Source organism: Camelus ferus, chromosome X (genome assembly GCF_009834535.1).
Source record: "Camelus ferus isolate YT-003-E chromosome X, BCGSAC_Cfer_1.0, whole genome shotgun sequence".
In the NCBI taxonomy this organism is placed as follows: Eukaryota; Metazoa; Chordata; class Mammalia; order Artiodactyla; family Camelidae; genus Camelus; species Camelus ferus.
The window spans coordinates 20,824,129-20,845,338 of NC_045732.1; the positions used below are offsets into that span (position 1 = coordinate 20,824,129).

Sequence of the window (21,210 nt, forward strand, 5' to 3'; positions counted from 1 at the left end):
AACCAAGGCTGTTTACAGCCATAGATCAGAACAGAGGTCCCGTCCCGAGTTCCACTTCGGGTATCTACCAAAGAGAGATGAAAACATGTGTTCACATGAAGGCTTGTATGTGAATGTTCACAGCAGTATCATTCACAGTAGCCAAAAAGGGGAAACAATCCAAATGACCATTAACTGACAGATGAGAAAACAAAATGTGGTCTATACAATGGAATACTATTGAGCCAGAAAAAGAATGAAGTACCGATACACACCTCAGCACGGGTGAACCTCGAAAAGATTATGTGAGGTGTAAGTAGCTGGATACAAAAGTCACACATTGTATCATTCCATCTATATGAAATCTCCAGAGCAGGAAAGTCTATACAGAGAGTAGATCAGTGGCTGCTGGGGGCTGGGGAGAGCATGGGGACAGACTGCAAGGTGACACCTTTTTGGGGTGATGGAAAACAGTCAAAAATTGGATTGTGGCGATGGCTGTACAACTTGGAAAATCTACCAGAAACCATTGAAATTGGCACTTTGAATAGGTACATTTTATGATGCGTAAGTTAAACCTCAATAAAGCTGTTGCAAAACCAAAAGCAAAGGGGGCTGACCCTGGCCATAAGGGCCCTTCCTCCTGTTGTGGCCTGTTTACACCTATGGGGAAAACCCTTCGGAGGAACACAGGATAGGAGGATGTCGGGCCAAGAAGTTGCCTGAAGATTTTGTCTCTCCTTCCAGGCTCTGACAGCCTCCAGGCATTTGCGTGGAAACGCCCCACCATGTCCACCTGCACCCAGTCGGAGCTTCGCACTGAGCAGCTGAAATTTCTTTACAGAACTGCTCTGTTTTGCAAAGAGTAATTACATGCAGGGGAATTTCCTACCCAAAATGAGACCCCTTCTTTATTATCCCCCAAACACCCCTGCATTATTTTGCAATGCAAAATTCATGCCTCCTCAAGCCAATTACTTGGGAAAATGTGATATGCAATAATGAATTATACATGCGTTTTTCTTATGAATTTTTTTCTCCTTGGGGATGCTAATTATGAGATAAATTGTTGGGGGGTTTATGTCTTGAAATAATTCCTTGTCATATCAGAGCCCCTCTTGCTACCTATTGCCAAGCTAATTGGTGGCTTCCAAAGAGAAGGGTATAAGTCATTTTCAGTTAGGCTAGTGAAAAAAATATACTGGGCATACATATGTATGTGTATATATATACATGCATACTCACTGACATATACGTGCTGATACATGTATATTTACATCAGAAACAATGAATGAAAGTTCAATACACTCTTTGGGAGACTCTGGTTGGGTCCTTATTTTCCCATTTTCCCATTTTGAGGTGCATGTACCTCCCTTGGTGTTACGACTGAGAAGTCATTTCTGATGCATACAAGTTCCATTTAGAAAGGGAATGAGTCTCCACTATGGGTGTCCAGTGGCTGACATACAACGAGTTGCTTGTTGAAGAAAAGTCTTTCAAAGCTGAGACATTATTTACCAAAACTGATGCCAAGGCTGTCCACGCTACAGTTTGGTGCTATAGAGATAGAAAACAGTCATCCGTCTCGTATAGCTTATTTCAGAGCTATACTATTATAAGCACTGTTTCATAATTTTATCAAGCAAGATCTTTGTGATCCTTTCCTTGAAACTTAGGCGACCATAAATCTTTACTTATTCAAAGTCAGTGCTTCTTTCCAAGGATCAAAGTTTCTGTTTCACTTTTAGGCAGAAATTTGAAAAAGCCAAAGGTAGCTTTTGAGCAACATTCTACTCCCTGGTCGTGTAAATGGAAAGCTAGCTGGCAATTTTATACCACTCTTTGAATCCAGTCCCTCTCAATACTTAAATGATTCCATCACTGACAAATGGAAAAGAAAACCTAATGGCTCAAACCCACTTAGAATACCATATTCCCCAGAAGAATGAGACTCTCTTGGAAACATAATCATACCAAAAACACAAGGCACCAGAATTAATTAAAGTAACAGGCTATTTTTATAAAAGACCAATCAAATGTCCTAATAAATTGTCTGAGTATACCTGTTATTTGGAACTACCCACGATTCTGAATAATGTGCTATTAATTTAAAAGAGATGCTGCCATTTGGCTAATTGGTTAGAAACCCTCAGAAAACCTCAAGCAGATCACAACACCTACTCAACCTTGGAAGACAAAGAAGAATGTAAGGCAGTGTCGTTGCCACAAGGAGCTGGCAAAGTGCATCATTATGCCAGAGTTCAAACGCTTTAAAGCTGAGGACAATATACCATTTACTTCAGTTACCAATCGCCCACACTGCACTCAGGTGCTCAGTGAGTAACTCTCAAAGGACTGCAGCTCCAACAAGCCTAACACCAGGATGGGCACCTCATGCTAAGCTCTGTTCTGCCTACCAGCAAAAGTCTACATACATGGATTCACTCCTGCAAGATGTTTAGAGGTTCCAAAATCAGAGATTTTCACCACTGTGCTGTAGGTATTCACCAGAACGTTATCACCCTTTAGAAAAGGAAGAATATCAAATGCTTAAAGACAGATTTAAATAGACTAACATATAACAGATCTGGAACATAACAAATGGTCATGAATCTCTACGAAGACTAAACTCTGTGCTCTGGGGACTGTCAGGCTCAATCCTCGCCATTCTGTGAACTGGTCCACCTGCAGACACTGCCAGCAGCTTGCGTGATCCGAGATGCCCCAGCAAAACCTCAGTGGCTCAGACAACTACCTTTCTGTCTCTGTGCACAATCTGGTTTTCATGGAGATACTTGAGGCCTTCCAGGATCTGCTTGATGTAAAACTTGATGATAGGCTTCTTCATTGGCTCCCATTTTGATCACAAAACAGCAGAAAGGCTTCCTGGAAATGGACACAGCAGAAAACTCGTGAGGGCGATGAAGATTCAACGATAAGGGTTCAGGGAAATAAAGTGAAGTGACGTTTCTAACCCAATGTAAGCACTCGCGCTCACATCACTGTATCTGGGCTACATGAAATCTCTTTCCTCCCTCTCTGTTGCCTGTTCTCAGACACGCGAGCAGCTCAGCCAGAGAAGGGACTGGCGGTGAATGAGCACATCACCCTCATCAGAGGTGGAGGGTGGAAAGGAACCCCTGGTAACCCCTGGTAACCCCTGAAACACGGTCGGGCCACCTTTGGGCTCAGCTCTGTTTAACTGCACAGAGTCAGGAAGAGAGCGCAACAGTGCTCTGAACTGGGGAGGGCTGGCCCGACGCTGTAGACCTTGCACAACCGTGTCAGCCATTCGGCTTGTCAAAGCCACATTCTATACCTCACCTTGAAATCAGAGGCAGATAGGACCAGAGCGAGGGGCCCTTTAGGGAGACAGGGACCAGGAGAGGAGGAGGTTGGGACTCTGTCCTTACTGTGAGAAGCTCCCAATGCCAGGTCCCGGCAGCAGGACTGTCTTAACAACGCCCCCTACCCTCCTCCCTGCCACCACCCCAATTATACTATTAAACAGTGAACCTTTGGGCCAGAAGAAAACCTCCCTTCCCTGCATTCTGACCATGTGTTTCAGAGATCATCACCCAGGCCCTCGGCATCAGCTAGTCTCGGCTTCACCCTTACGCCCTTCTATTGCCGTGGAACCTCTATAAAAGGGGGGTGGCACATCTATCTCCAACTCTGTTGTCATCCTCAGACCTCATGTCTGGAATATCAATTCATATTTTCTGCTAGACTATGAGCAACTTGAGGAAAGAAGAAACTGTACTTGATCTTTCATATAACCCTCAAAATCTAGCTCACTGCTCATCTCTTAAGATATACAGTTAGGCTTTTAATGGAATGGTAGGCTCTGAATAACTGTGGGTTGAATGAATGAATACAGATTTCTAACTGAAGCCTTTACATCTGCATTCAGATTTTTATTAATTTTACCATTATTTTCTTAAATGAGCACTTACTGAGCTCTTGCCCTCTGCCAGGCACCGTTTTAAGAGCTTTATATACACTGTCTCATTTACCCTAGGAAGATTACTCCCATTATTATTACCCCTCCAATTACCGTAGTAATGACTACTCCAGTTTTACAATTCATCTCTTCAATAAGAAGCCTGAGATCACACAGCTTGCAGATGGAGGGACCAATTCAAGCAAGATGGTCCGGCTCCAGATCTGAGGAACTCTTACCCCTGTAGTCTACTTCCTGCTTTCGGGGATTTTATGGATAAACCACTGGTGTTCAATTTCACTGTCAACATGTTATTTCGTGATGTCATTTAAAAAAACCCTCTGTCCCCACTTCTCCAAACCATATTTCAGCTCATAGACTGTGAAGGCCTCAAGGCCAGAGACCATGGTTTATTCATCTCTATGTCTCCGGCGCTCGGCCCAGCAGCTGGCGCTCAGTAGATCCTCCATGAATATTTGATGATTGAATCACCAGACCAGGAATAGACTGTTTCTGTGACATTGGAAAATTTGTATCCAAATCCTGTGAAAAACAAATGCTCTCCCATACCTAAAACGTCTGTCATTTTTTAATGACAGGATGGATCATGATGTTCATATCCTATTTTCATCAGTGATTTTCACAAGGTGAGACCAGAAGACCAGTGACCACTCACCCCCAGGCACCTGCTCCATAAATATCGTAATGTAGCCGTGCTCAGACACAGAGCCCAGGTACTGAACGATACTGCGGTGCTTGAGGTACTTGTGCAGGGCTATCTCCTCGTGCAGCGGCTGGGAGTACCTGGGAGGAAAAACAAAGCCAGAGCCACCTGCCAAATCCGGGGGCTTAGGCTCCACGTCGCACCTCGCCAGTGCCTGCTGGCCATCCCTTCTTGCTGGAAACGTTCTCTCCTTTGGCTCCCATGACACTACTCAGCTTCCCATGTGTAAAACAGGGGTTATTAGTATCAGCCACGCAGGGCTGCTGGGGACCAAAGTGTGCCGAGTCTCTCAGGCTCCCAGTGGAGTGCCTGGTGTGTGGGAGGTTAACCCAATGAATGGCTACTGCTATTACTATCGCTACTGTTAGGGCCTGAACCTCCCCAATCATACTTGGTCTCTCTCAACAGCCCTTTTTCCTCTGCTCTCCCATGAAGGGAGTTCTAGAAGGTTCTGTCCTCAGCTGTCTTCTAGTCTCATTCCACAGACTCCAGACTACAGCAACAGCCACCTAATGGGCCTTCTAGCCTCAGCCTCTGGCCTCCTCAGTCTATTCGCCCCTGGCCACTATATTCCCTCTTTCCAAAACACACACCACATACCACTTCCTTTCATGAAGTCCATATAAAGACCATATTGCTTAACACGGCACACAAGGACTTTCCAACTCAGATCAGACTACATCTTTAAAAATGTTTGCCTCATCTCAAGAGCACCCCCTCCCACTGCCTCATATCCTACATTCATGTCATGACAATTTGTTGTCCTCTGAATACACTCTGCTTAACAGCTCTGTTTTCCCTCAGCAGAGAACGCTCTGGCCTCCTTTTCGGCCAGATGAACTCCTATTCGTCCCTCAAAGGCCAGCTCAAAGATGGCTTATTTTTTCCAACTTGCCGCAACTCAACTAGAAAAAGTAATTCACTCCTCTCCTATGTTCTACACACACTCTGGGAACTTCTCTATTACAGCACTTGTCATCTTGATACCTAGGTAAGGTATGTGCATTCCCCACCAAACCGGGAGCACCCTAAGATAAGGACCGTATCCTAGTCACATTTCAGTTCCCAGTGCCAGCCCAGAATCTGGGAGGGTGACCAATATCATAAGTTCAGCCTGTAAATTTAGGGAATGGGACAAAACAGTCTCTAAGGTCCCTTCTAGCCCTAAAATCCCAGAAACAACTACCAGCAATGAAAAGCTGAAACAATGGTTACAGCCCATTGAAGGAGGTGGTAGATGCGAGAAATTTCCCCCAACAGAAAACTGCAACACCTGATCCATCCTGAGAATAAGAGACACAATACTGGACAAGGAATTCGAGACTGGATCCCAGTCTTGTTTCTACACATCCTTGGAGAAGTCATTTAACCTTCTGAGCCTTGGAAGAAGTTGGATGAGTTCATCTCAGGCCTTGCCTTATGATTCAAATACCGTAACATGCAATTTCATTAAAAATGAATGAAGGAATGAGTGGACGAATGAACAAAGGAATGATGAAGGGTCTTACAGCTGCCAGAAATCACTTGTAACCCATCCTAATAATTCACTGACTACCTGGATGGAAGGATGTTTGCACACGCCCATCGGCATCCAGCACTGAAGGCAACGCTGCAGATGTGGCCTGAGCACTCCTTTGGAGCACAGAGCTATTATTCCTTATACTGTGGCCATTACTGTGTATGAAGCTTCTCTACAAAAACACCTGACAGTCAATACGTTCTAGTTTAGAATTGGGTGGGGTATGAATTTAAAAAGGAATAAACATTTCATCAGACTCTAAAAAATGTGGAATAAATAAATTGGTAGTACTGAGGGTTTAAAAAAAATAGCCCCAAATCTAGGATGGCAGGGTATACAAAAAAGTCCGTAAAGCTTATTTTTCTTTTTACCACATTTAATTTTCTGTAATGATACATCTGAAAAAATAATAGCCGTTTAAAATGGGTACAATGTAAATTAAAGCATAGTCACATTTAAAAATATTTGCAAACATACCCAGAAGGAACCCTACTTCAAAATGACACCTGCACCCCAGTGTTCATAGCAGCACTATTTACAATAGCCAAGACATGGAAACAGCCTAAATGTCCATCAGCAGATGACTGGATAAAGAAGATGTGGTATATTTATATGATGGAATACTATTCAGCCACAAAAACCGACAACATAATGCCATTTGCAGCAACATGGATGCTCCTGGAGAATGTCATTCTAAGTGAAGTAAGCCAGAAAGAGAAAGAAAAATACCATATGAGATCGCTTATATGTGGAATCTAAAAAACAAAACAAACCAAAACATAAATACAAAACAGAAACAGACTCATAGACATAGAATACAAACTTGTGGTTGCCAAGGGGGTGGGGGGTGGGAAGGGACAGACTGGGATTTCAAAATGTAGAACAGATAAACAAGATTATACTGTATAGCACAGAGAAATATATACAAGATCTTCTGGTAGCTCACAGTGAAAAAAATGTGACAATGAGTATATATACGTTCATGTATAACTGAAAAATTGTGCTCCACACTGGAATTTGACACAACATTGTAAAATGATTATAACTCAATAAAAAATGTTAAAAAATAAATAAAATAAAATAAAATCTCAAAAAAAATGCAAACAAGTATCTACAAAAAAATGTAAAACTTCAGATTTAGTTGCTGGGTGGAAATAAAACTACAGTCTTCTTTTAAAACGTGACTCTGCAATCCACATGCCTCTAAGTGAAGTTGTTCCATTTTTACAATCTATTAATAACATGCAGAGAACAAAGGCAGATCACCCTTATTACACGAGAATGACAAATTTTTGGATGACACAATGCTTTCCTCCTCGTGCCTCTGCACCGTCAGTGGCGGGCCCGGGATTAGGGGTGTGGAGGTGGCAACAGAAGGAAGGCCCACCCCGACTTGCCTGCTATCTCTCTCTGGAATCTCTTTGATGGCTGTTCGCACTTGATTGCTCAGATCTCTCCCAGCATACACTATCCCATACATGCCCTTTCCCAGCACCACTCTCTCACCGTTCGCACCATGGTCATACTCATGCTAAGGAAGAAAAAACAAGATAAAAAAGCATGCAACTTGTGGTGGAGAAGTCCCGTCAAAGCCCAAACAGATTTTGTCCCACATTTTTTTAAAAATTTATAAATAACGTGATTTGAGTACCTGGCAGGTCACATTTCTTGGGTTATGTACTTTTCATTCAATAATTACTTTATAGGGGTAGAATTCTCAGTAACTCATATATTCCTAACATGATGCAATGGAAGGCAAGAAATTTAAAAGTATGGCTCAAATCTAACGCAGTGGGCTCAACTTTGGGAGATTTCTCCCCACTTTAATGCTGCAATTCAAAAATGTTTCTAAGCAGACCAAGTACCCCAAATAAGTGCTTTCTTGCATGATCCTTTATCAACTTACCAGGAAAACAACCACTTTCGATAGATAGCCTGGCAATAAAATGAAAACTGTCTTAATACAAAGTACATACATTGCCCCACCCCTGTTTTTAGATGTACAGATCTAACATTAAATACATACTGCAAAATCTGACTTGTAATCAATATTGCTATTTTATTCCCCCGATCTTATCATCAAAAATTGTACAGCTTGCATTCTAGTTGGTTCTTCTCAATGATCAAAACAAATGTAACTCAAGGTTGAGCAATATTTATTTAAAGCAGAGGAAGCAAGGGTTTCTTTCTATTGTTTTCTATGCCTGCTTACAGAAGCGCACAGAATGTGTCCCTTCCCATCTACTTCTGGGGATGCTCAGGACCATTAAGATCACAAGCAGGTCCCATCACTGATTCAGTCAGACATCAGCCTGCTCCGTAACAGGCTTTCATCTCCCACTTTTCCCTGTCCCCACATCTGTTACCTTCAAAGTGCATCACTCAGTTCATTTCTACAAGAAAATTTGATTCTAAACTAAGAATTCGAGTACCTGACTCAATTATTCAAATGAATCCCTTTGATATTTTCCGAAAGAAACCTCAAAGAATTAATTTCACCCTAACTTAGAAGTATACGAAAATCTCACTAAACTGCAATCATCTGGAGGACCTGAATGAGTGGCAAGTCTGAGTAACTGTGCAAGAATGAAACATCTGTATGGTGCTGTACTGTCTGTGGACTACCACTGTGCTGTCCAAAAGAGCTATGGTGATCCTACTGTCTTAACAATTATATTAATATTACTATATTTAATATATTATGTGCCAGCAGATGTAACTAAAGTCATTTTAGGTATAAATGAAAAACACTGCTTCTAGTTGCCAACTCTTTCTCTTACAGTCTCAAAAACACTATTAATTAGCTTAGAAGAAGCTTTTCCATAGGTTGAGTACAAAAGGGAATTTTTGTCTAGTCCATGCCAAATTTTTCTTACACATTCTGGTTGAGAGGATCCCAAAGCAGTAAGGTTTTTCTACAGAGATGCATTGAACTTAATCTCTGAAAGTCATGGAATAGTGACTGCTAGCTCATTCATAAATGAGTATTTAAAAATATATACATATAGGATTTTCACACCAAAAACAGGACATTTTCTTTAAGTATTAAAGACAGAATAAGTAACTTCTGCCATGTTGTAGGTCTTCTGTGACTCACCTCTAAGGTGTCCCCGTCGGATTCTCCCTCCAGCCCCACTGTACAGCCCGCTGCACTGGTTATCATCTCTTTGACCAAAGAGCAAAACCTAGAACACCAAGATGTTGCTAGTTAAGATCACTCCTATTCTCTACCTTTAACTTTACCTTATTACCTTAAACCATGATTAAATATAAACCAAGCTTTTATAAGTTATGGAACCATCACTCCACTCTTTGATTTGACATGGTTCTTTATTGGTTATCTAATCTAGTTCAAATACTCACGGGATACTTGAATTCTCTCTATACAGTATCCCCACCAACTGGCTGGCCAACTGATACCTGAACACCTCCAGTGACAGAGAACTCACTACCTCACAAGGCAGTTCATTCTTTGGGGAACTCAACGAGAAATGCTTCACTTATAGCGAACTAAGACTTCTTTCATGTGGGTCCCATCCACAGACTGCTTCAAATTAGTCCCCTTTCTATGTAACTGCCCATTAAAAACGTACATAGATTTATTATGTCCCTAGAAGTCTTTCCTTCTTTTTCCCTCAACGCTTCCCCCAAGACTCGTTTATGAGTCACTTCACTAACTGGTAATTCTTCAAAAGTGTCCCTGTATTATTCTTCAAGTCTGGCCGTGAGCCCAGTGTTGCAGGGATGATTTAAGCAGTGGTAAGGATAGTGGGACCATCACCTCTTGAGTTGCCAACACTCTAGCTCTTAGTGAGAAATAAGGTCTAGTATAAGGGGAGGGGTGAGAAGGAAATGCATAAGGTGGCCTCGTCATTCTGCTGACACCGACTAAGCTTAATGTCAACTATCAGTCACAAATCTTTCTCACGAATGCTGCTGGGCCACATCAGCCACTCCCCAGACTTACGTAGTTGTTCATTTGCATACAAATGATTTGACTCAGATTTGTGTTTAGTATTCTCCCTTAAGATAGCAGGGAAGAATATTGTATACTTTAAGATAATTTCCACAAAACATTACAATGTTCTTTTCTCTAACTAACCCCTCCCACCTCTGCTTCTTCTAATCTTTGAAAGCTGGTAAACCTAACAGTCAGGCTTCTTAGGAGACACATGGTATGCACTCAACAGAATAAATATAATTTAAAAGATAGTATCAACTGTTGTTAAGAATGGGGAGTAAGGAGAACTCTCATGCTGCTGGTGGGAGTATAAACTGATACAACCACTTTGGAGAACTATTGGCAGTATCAACCAAAACTGAATATAAACCTACCCTATAATCCAGTAACTTCACTCCTAGGTATATACTGTACAGAAATCAATGAACATGTTTACCTAAAGGCAAGCACAAGAGTATTCTTAGCAGTTTTATTCATAATGGCTCCAAACTAGAAACAATTCAAATGTTTGACAGAATAAACTGCCATATATACTCACACAATGGAACACTACAGAGCAATAAAAATGATGAACTGATACTTATATCATGGCTGAATCTCACAGATATTAATTGAAGGGAAAGGAGTGAGAAATAAGAGTACATACTTGATTCTATGTATTTGAAGTTTAAGAAGAGGCAAAAGTAACCACTAGTGATAGAAATCAAAATAGTTACCAGTGCAGAAGGGTTAATGACTGCGAGGGGGCGTGAGTCACCTTCTGGGGTGTGATATACTTATCACACTTTACACACTACACTTATATGTACGTTACACCTCAATTAAAAATTATTTAAATGTATGGCAAGAAAAGGCACTGAAGATACAATGAGGGTCAGAAAGGTAAACTTTATAGTAAAGGGATGTCCTGCCTAATATTTGGCAGCATTTTTCAACTCTAAATTGAAGATTGTGACCCAAGGCTCCCCTGGTCTGACATTTAGGCTGATTTCTAAATATGGCATGATAATGATTGTCTGATACACACTAAATTTAAATATTCTCAAATTACATGATGCAAACGCTCAACAAACTAGGAATAAGGGAATCTTCCTCAACCTGATAAAGGTTATCTATGAAAAAGCTACTGGTAATATCATGTTTAATGGTGAAAGACTGGATGTTTTTCTCCTAAGATCAGGAACAAGACAAGGATGTCTGCTCTTGCCACTTCTACTCAACATTATACTGCAGAGTCTAGTCAGGACAGTTAGGTAAGAAAAATAAAGAAAGACATTAGGTGGGAAAGGAAGAAGTATAACTAGCTCTATCTGCAGATGACATGAACTTGTATATAGAAATTCCTAAGGAATTCAATAAAAACTATCAACTAATAAATGAGTTCAAGGTTGCAGGATACTAAATCAATATACAAAAATCAAGTGTATTTCTATATACTAGCAATGAACAATCTGAAAATGAAGTTAAGGAAATAACTCCACTTATAAGAGCAACAGAAAGAATAAAATAAGTATATATTTAAAGATAAAAGGATAAGACTTGTACACTGAAACTACAAAAATTGTTGAAAGAAATTAAAGAAGACCTAGACAAACAGAAAGATATACTATGCTCATGGGATGGAAGACTTAATATGGTTAGGATGGCAATGCTTCGCAAATTGATCTACATATCCAAAGCAATCCCTGCCAAAACCCTAGCTGCCTTCTTTTGCAGAAATTGACACGCTGATCCTAAGTCACAGGGACGTGGAAGTACCCACAATAGTCAAAACAATCATGAAAAACAAGAACAAAGTTGGAGGACTCACATTTCCTGATTTTACAACTTATTACAATGCTATAGTCATCAAGAAAATGTGGTAATAGCATAAGGATAGACATATAGATCAATGGAATATAAGTGAAAGTCCAGAAATAAATGCTTACATTTATGGTCAACTGATCTTCTAAAAAACTGCCAAGATCATTCAACGGGAGAAGAAATAGTCTTTTCAACAAATTTTGCTGGGGCAACCACATATCCACATGCAGAAGAATGAAGTTAACTCATACCATTTTTAAAAAAAACAAAAGGAACTCAAAACAGATCAGAGACCAAAATATAAGAGCTGAAAGTATAAAACTCTTAGAAGAAAACATGAACACCATAGAAAACCTTGAGTTAAGCAAAGCCTTCTTAGATATGACAGCAAAAGCACAAAAGACAAAAGGAAAAATAGATAAATTGGACTGCCACACAATTTTAAACTTCTGTGCTGCAAATGACACCATCAACAAAGTAAAAAGACAACCCTCAGAATGGGAAGAAGCACTTGCAAATCACAATCTGATAAGGGCCTTGTATCCAGAATATATAAAGAACTCTTAAAACTCATTAGCAAAAATACAAATAATCCAATTAAAAATGGGCAAAGTTTGGAGAAACTTGGCAAACACCACTTTTGCTAGGTGAGCCACGTTAATATCCTCAGTAATCAGACAAAGATACTGTCTTCTGATGTGATGCCTTAAGAAGGACACGGCATCACTTCCGTGGTGTTCCTACCCAAAATGCACAACACTAATGTCATCATGAGGGAACAGCAAACAAACTCAAGGTGAAGGATTACACAAGACAATAAACTGCCTGTACTCAGTGCAAGCAGTAAGTCAATAAAGACAAAGGAGGACTGATGAAGAACTGTTCCAGATACAAGGGGACTATACAGACATGACAGCTAAATGATAACATGTGATCCTGGATTAGATCATGAAAAAATCTTTTGTTTCACTGTAAAGGACATTAGTGGGACAATAAGTAAAATTTGGATAAGGTTTGTAGATTATAGTACCATATCAATCTTAATTTCTTGATTAGATAACTGTACGGTGCTTACATAAGTGAATGTTCTTGTCTTCAGGAAATACGCACTCAAGTATTGAGACGTAATGGAGCATTATATCTACAACTTACTCTTCAACAGTTTCAGAACAAAATAATCATCTGTACATAGACAGAATGTAAAACAAATGTGGTAAAGGGTTAACATTGAGGAGTCTGGGTGAAACATATGGAAATTCTTTGTACTTTTTTTTTGAAACTGTATTGGTAGATCTGAATACTTCCCAAAATAAAAGGTTAAAAATTGTTTTAATTGGGTGAAGGATTTGAGGAAACAGTTCTCTAAAGAAGATACATAAATGGCCAATATGATCATGAAAAAATGTTCAGAAACATTAGTCAGTAGGGAAATGCAAATCAAAACCACAATGAGGTTCCACCTAATACCCAACAGGATGGCTACAATGAAAAGGACAGACAATAACAAATATAGCAAGGATGTGGAGAAAGTAGAACCTTCACACACTGCTTGATAGGAATGTAAACTGGGGAAACAGTCTGGCTGTTCCTCAAAGTTAAATATCAAATTACCATAAGACCCAGTAATTTGGCTCCAAGAGAAATTAAAACATAAGTCCACACAAAAATTTGCATGTGAATGTTCTTAGCAGCATTATCCACAATTGCCAAAAAGTGAAGACAACCCAAATGCCTTTCAAATAATGGACAAATCAATATATCCATATAATGGAATATTATTCAGCCAGAAAAAGGAATCAAGTTCTGACACATGTTACCACATGGATGACACTTGAAAACATTATGATAAATGGAAGAAGCCAGACACAAAAGACCACATATTGTATGACTCTATTTATATAAAATGTCAAGAATAAGCAAATACATAAAGACAGGAAGTAGACTCAGTGGTCTACTGATTTAGGATTAGAGTTTGGGGAAAATGTTAGGTTGTGGGAAAAATGGAGAGTGACTGTTAATGGATACTGGATTTCTTTTGGGGGTGATGAAAATATTCTAAAATTAGATTGTGGGAGAGAGAAGCAAGATGGCGGACTAGATGGACACTTGTAGCTCACCCTCTCCCACAAATACACCAAATATCACATCTACGGACCTACTCAGCCAACCAGAGCACCTGCCGAACTCCAACAGAACGTCGCCCTCTTCGAAAAACAAAGATGCCAAAAATCTGGTAGCAGAAAAGGAAAAAAGAAAGAAGGAAAAGCAAAACAGTGCGGGACTGATCTCACGGGGAGGGAGCGGCAAAGGAGGACTGGCACTCGTTCGCTGGGTCTCCCCTCTCCAACGGAGAGGCCAGCAGGATGGAGGGGGAGCCTCCAAGGCTCAGATCTGCCCCGAGCACTCCTTGACTGACAGAACTGAGTTAAACAGGCACAAAGGGTCCCCGTGACACCCAGCCTGAGATGCGAGCCAGCAGCTGGGGCCAGGACAGGTCGCCTGAGCCAGGAGGAGGACTGCAGTGGCTGTACTGAGGCAGCCCCGGGGGGTTACGTGCTGTGGCTGGAAGGGGATACGGAACAGAACAACCTTGGTCCCCCATAAATTGTGAAAAAGCAAAGCAACATGGCTGGTGTGCCCTGGGGGGAGGGGTGCCATAGCCTTTGTCTCCTCAGACGTACGCCGCCATTACTGGCACTTCTCGCGAGAAGAGAGGCGGGGCTCAGCCACAGCCGCCATCTCCTCCTGTGCGCAGCGCCCAGGTGGGGGTGGGGCCGAGGGAGGGGGCGCAGTCTGCTAGCCGACAGCCACTGGGAGCAGCACAGACAAGGGTGCCAACAGAGGGCCTCTGGAAACAGCAAGCTGAGTTCGCAAAACAGGGCGAAGACGCAAAGACCTCTTGATAAAATCATTAAGAGCACACTGTCTCCAGGAGAACTAGATAACTGATACTCCTTAAGCCACAGTGCCAGAGAGATATGAGCAATATGAAGAAGCAGAGGAACCACTCCCAATTAAAAGATCAAGAGAAATCCCCTGAAAGCACAATCAAGGAAATAGACATTGATGGCCTACTAGATCAAGATTTCAAAAAAGGAGTGATTAAAGTACTGAAGGAACTAAAAGAAATAGTGTTAAGAGATATAAAATATGTTAAAAATGAAATAGAAGCTATAAAGAAGAACCAAGTAGAATTAGTAAACTCATTTGCTGAGATGAGAGCTGACCTAAAGGCTGTACGAAGCAGGCTAGATAATGCAGAGGAACGAATAAGTGACCTAGAAGACAGGACAACAGAGAGCACCCAATCAGAACAGCTGAGAGAAAAACAAATAAAAAACAATGAAAACAATATAAGGGACCTATGGGATAATATAAAGTGTGCCAATCTATGCATAATAGGGGTTCGAGAAGGGGAAGAAAGAACAAAGGGGATTGAAAAGGTATTTGAAGAAATCATGACTGAAAACTTCCCAAACCTAAAGGAATCAGATATCCAAGTACAGGAGGCTCAGAGGGTCCCAAACAGGAAGAACCCAAACAGACCCAAGTCAAGACATACCATAATCAAGATGGCTAGAGTCAAGGATAAAGAAATGATTCTAAAGGCAGCAAGAGAAAAACAAAGAGTGAGTTACAAGGGAACCCCCATAAGACTCTCAGCTGATTTCTCTACACAAACACTACAGGCCAGAAGGGAGTGGCAAGATATATTCAAAGTCCTGAATGAAAAAAAGATGCAGCCTAGGATACTCTATCCAGCAAGGCTATCCTTTAGAATAGAAGGAGAGATAAAGAACTTAACAGACAAGCAAAAACTAAAAGAGTTTAGCAACACTAAACCCATGCTAAAAGAAATATTGGCAGGTCTACTCTAAATAGAAAAGAAGCAGGATGCTACAAAAATGAGAAACTCATAACTGGAAAGGAGATAACTGCCATGAATTACAAAAAGAATAAGCACAAAATTGTAAAAGAAGACATCTAAATCATTAAGAGTGGGAGAGGGAAGCAAGGAAAGCCACTGTGGAAAACAGTATGGAGATTCCTCAAAAGACTAGGAATAGACTTACCATAGGACCCAAGAATCCCGCTCCTGGGCATATATCCAGAAGGAACACTACTTCAAAATGATACCTGCACCCCAATGTTCATAGCAGCACTATTTACAATAGCCAAGACATGGAAACAGCCTAAATGTCCATCAACAGATGACTGAATAAAGAAGCTATGGTATATTTATACGATGGAATACTATTCAGCCACAAAAACTGACAACGTAACACCATTTGCAGCAATATGGATGATCCTGGAGAATGTCATTCTAAGTGAAGTAAGCCAGAAAGAAAAAGAAAAATACCATATGAGATCGCTTGTATGAGGAATCTAAAAAACAAAACAAACCAAAACATAAATACAAAACAGAAACAGACTCATAGACATAGAATACAAACTTGTGGTTGCCAAGGGGGCAGGAGGTGGGAAGTGATAGACTGGGATTTTAAAATGCAGAATAGATAAACAAGATTATACTGTATAGTACAGGGAAATATATACAAGATCTTGTGGTAGCTCATAGCGAAAAAAAAAATGTGACAATGAGTATATATATGTTCATGTATAACTGAAAAATTGTGCTCTACACTAGAATTTGACACAACATTGTAATATGACTATTACTCAATAAAAATGCAAAAAAATAAATCATTAAAAAAATACCTTTATATTAAAGAAATAATAAATAAAATAAAATAAAATAAAATTAGATTGTGGTGATGGTTGCAAAACTGTGACCATACTAAAAAAAAGACTGAACTGTATACTTTAAAACAGGCAAACTGCATGGTATGTGAATTATATCTCAGCAAAGCTGTAAAAATTATTTTCTGTAATTTAAAATTTCAGGAAAAGCAGCATAGCAAATTTTTTTCCACAACAAAGACCCTTTAAAAGTGATTCACCATAATTAGATTGAAAATATCTGAATCAGCTATAACTCAACTACTGCACTGGTCTTCAGTGGAAAAGTAGATCTCAGAGCCATCAGAATTATCATGGACATAAAGAAAACAACACCATTCATCAAACTTGGATATGCTATAAAATTTCAAAACATAAGAATGCTCATTACATATAAATTATATCAATTTCAATTTTTTGAGAAAAATACAGTAAGAGCTTTTTTTTTTTTCCATTTTACAAATTTGAAAGATTCGTTAATGTTTTAACAAATACACCCCCTCCAAAATTGACTTGTTTCTCTTTGAAATTTAAATAGCAGGGGCATTTACCTTGCTTATGTTTGAGTTTATATTCATCAACTGACTTTAGAATGTATCAAGAACTTATTCTACATTCACTGCTAAGCAAAGCATATGGGCAGCAGAAAAGGGAATAAAATATGGTCTCTGTCCTCAAGAGTTTAAAATGTCATAAAAAGGTATTTGTGAAATAATTTATTATGACAGCGAAGGAATTTCTAGACTTGAAAAATACTAGGACACAGAATTTGTGGTCACATGAGGGAAGTAGAAATAAACATGGCATCTTAGCTCAAAAAAGCCCTTTAAATATTATCTGGTCCATCCCCACCCAAGGTTTGGATCTGACTCTACAGCTCCTTGAAGAGGTAATATTCAGCCTGTCTGGAATATCCAGTGACAGAAAACCACCATATTCCATCTCCTGATGGATTTCACTGCTAGAAAGTTCTTTACCTACATAGTGCTACCTACAGGTGGCACTATGGAAAGGGATGGATTCTTTTCTATGATTAGCCCTTCAAACAAATGATGCCACTTTATCTTGCCCTTTCTAAGTCATCTCTTCCTTGAGATTACAGCTTCTTTGACCATTCTTTACGTGTTATGGATTACATGACAAATAATGAGTTGAAACAGCAATAGTATAGAGTGATTCAAAAAGAATTAAAACTAGGTTATACATAAGTAAGTTCTGAAAGCTGATCTCTAAAGGAATAATCACAGTTAGTTGGACAGCACTGGGAATGTTCAACACATGCTCTTTATGTCACATTGGCTGCAAGGTCTGATTCACCTCAGGCCCTTTGCACATCCCTGTTGATGGTTGAAATGGCAGCAAGAGGTATCCCTTTGAGAAGGTACAAACGGAAGGGTCTTGGCTCCATGTTATCTTACAACTTCGTTTCTGAGTACTACATTTTTGAAAATGTTCAACACCTTTTCAATTATATTTTCTGAGCTGTATTATTCAGACACACTACCCTGTTCTTAAATCACTTTCCGTCCTCTAAAGTGATGTAAACATAATTCTAATGTAAACACTGATGTGTCTAGGAAAGAATCATGCTGCATCTGGAGGGAATAGGAATTCATTCAGTGGCCCGTGGTCTCAGAATCAGAGAAAAGACAAAGTTCTAGTCCACGCCCTTAATTTGATGGAAACTATGAAGAAACTGAGACCTAGAGAGGTTGAGTGATTTTTCTCAAGGTCAAACAGCAAAAGAGGAATTAGAACTCATATCTACCTTACTTAGAGCTGCTCCCACCCTTGGATGTGCTGGCAGAGTGAGACTCAGAGTACAGCCACATGGTTCAGGCCTACGGGGTCACCATTCCTGATCCAAAGAGCAAGTACCACACCTCTCCTGGGAATATACCACCCTACTCGCCTGCTAATAGCAATGCCCTTGGTTCCAATACTCTGTCCGGGAAATCCCAGCCAAGTTCATTACCAAGTAACTTCCAGCTTCAGTTCTTGGGGGCCCTGAGCACTTGAACATCATCGGCTCAAAGAAGTAATACTTTGTTTCTATACACATAACTTCATTTTTTAAAAAAAGTTTAAGACAAGAGAGTTTGGTCTGTTGGATACAAACAAACAAACAAACCCACTCTGCTACAAGCCAAGCAGCCCTTAATAGCAGCACGTTATGAACAAGGTTGGGCAGAGCAAAAAAGAGAAACTAGTCCATTTTGGATTCTGTTAAAAATGAGAACATCACATATTGTAAGTAAGTAGAAACATTAAAGTGATAAAAATTATCATTATTTGTATTAAAGCAACAGTTACATTTTCTCTTACGTTCTTACTTTATTCCTCTAATGGAAGAGGCTGTAAAATTCCATTCATGAATTTGTTTCTGTAAGTATCAAAGACAAAAGTCAGTAGCTTGATCTTTTCCATGCAAAGAATCATTTTTGGTTTCATTCTATGGACAATCGCTTCTGCTATTTTTTTACTTTCAATAGGATTTAGGGGTTAAAGCAAGATATTTCACATAACTTGAAACACCAGAAACATTTTCTAATGTATTGTAAAATTTCATTTGTATCTCTAATGCAGTTTAGAACAAATGATGTGACTTTGAAATAGAAACAATAAGCACACAGTAAGCAGCCTTTCATCTTCTGTCAACCTACCAGGAAAACTCTAAGATGAGCTTGGGAACAGCCCACTCAAGTTGAATGACCCACAAAAATGTCTGGAGAAGCAAGGATGTGGCAGACACTAGTCAGTGTTCACCAATCTATTTTTTTCTCCCTAGGCACATAGCTGGACTACATTTCCCAGGCTCCTATGCAGCTAGGTGAGGTTATAAGATGGAGTTTCTGGCCAGTGGGATGTAAGCAAGAGCGATGTGTGCCACCTGTGGGCCTGGATCATAAAAACCTCCATAGCAATTCTCTAGTCTATATTCACTTTCTTATCCACTACGAGATGGAATGGGAACCCTGCTAACCCGGACACGACACGAGGCATAGATAAACTTTTATCATGTTAAGACAGTGGTATCTGGGGGCTGTTTGTTTTAGCATCTAGCCTATCATGACTGATACAAAGGCTACCTGGGATGTCAATCTATACAATGCACACTTAAAAATATATGTAACTCTGTTCTCTCCTTCTACCACCATCGCTTCCCCTTAAACTTTGTACATAGCTAAGCCTCAGAGGAAATGTCTAAATTCCTAGTTTTAGAAGAGCCATAGGCTACAAGATCAATACCTTACAACAACAGAAAATAATTTTAAATAAAATACATTTGGTTAGCCTGAGGAAGGCCATAAATGACCAGCTAAGCCCGTCTAAGAGCGAAATGACTCGGTATATGGCTCAGGAGGACAACCATGAGCGGCCGGGTGACAAGTTTCCTGCCATCCTGAAATGACGGAACAGGGACAGCTGGGAGGATGGTTCCCAAGGGGAGCAGATGCATTCAGACATGTTGATGAAGCACCTACTGTGTGCCAGGCAAGGCACCGGCACTGAGGACATGGCGGAGAACAACAAAATCCCTGTCCTCATGGGGCTGACGTGGGAGCTGGGGGAGACAGGCAATAAATCAAATAGCAAATAAAGAGCCCGGTGGAGGGTGAAAGGTGCTATGAAGAAAAATAACACAGGGAAGGGCATTAAGGTGAGGCAGAAGTCAGGATGTTCCAGGCAGAAAGCTAAAGGGAGTGACACCGGATCCAGAAATGATTAGGGAATATCAAGAGGGCCATTACAAGTGGTCCTTAAAAATTATTATTAAACTTTTAAACTGAAATATAGCATATATTCAGAAAAGGGTACTGTGATCAGGTCCATAAATTTCCACAAAATGAGTATCATTACAACCAGCAATCAGCAGCCCAGAAGCTTCCCTCCTACCCTCTGTTCCCAGTCATCACTTTCGACCCAAAGGCAACTGCTATTCAGAGCTCTCCCAGCACGCAGAGTGTTGCCTGTCTAGAATATTATACAAATGGAATCGCGATGTCTGTGCTCCTGTGTCTACGAGTGCAGTTTTTCATGATACATGTGGTGGCAGAGGGAGGCCTGGGTGCACTGCTTCTGACTTTTGTCCTGGTGGGTCAATCGGGAAAGCTGTGACTATTCTCCTGTCCTCAGGCTCCTACTCGGCAGCATCCTCATCTTTCCTGCGAGGATACTTTACCGGATCTAAATCACGCTGAGGAAAGAGATTCGAGGCTTCAGCTTTCCAGGTCACTGTCAGAAGCCCCCTGTACAAGTGCACTGGAAGCAGAGCCAGGGTGGACTCTGGAGAAATGGGCCAGGAAATCAGAGGAAGGGGATGCCTCCAGGATCCGCTGGGTGCTGACGTAGACTCTGCCCTCCTACCCTGGAATGCTGACTTCTTGGTTGGAGTGGGGGATCCTTTTGTGTTAAAGGCATAGACTTTTTATGTAAATTTTTCCTCTGGTTGATGTAAGTATAAAAGGCACCCCAAAAAGAGCTTTCTAAAAATAGCAGCCCTTCCTGTATGGACAGCGATGGTGGCCACTATGCACCTG

The 21,210-nt window shown here is 40.5% G+C and overlaps 1 protein-coding gene across 1 annotated transcript in view; it reads right to left on the reverse strand.

Annotated features, from left to right (window-relative positions):
- Positions 1-21,210, reverse strand: part of MAP3K15 (mitogen-activated protein kinase kinase kinase 15) — a 118,898-nt gene that overhangs the window by 16,878 nt on the left and 80,810 nt on the right. The window contains 7 exon segments of the mRNA XM_032475658.1: positions 2,397-2,502; positions 2,735-2,865; positions 4,599-4,726; positions 7,563-7,696; positions 9,263-9,369; positions 16,935-17,026; positions 19,003-19,052. Of these exon segments, the coding sequence (XP_032331549.1) occupies positions 2,397-2,502; positions 2,735-2,865; positions 4,599-4,726; positions 7,563-7,696; positions 9,263-9,369; positions 16,935-17,026; positions 19,003-19,052 (748 nt within the window).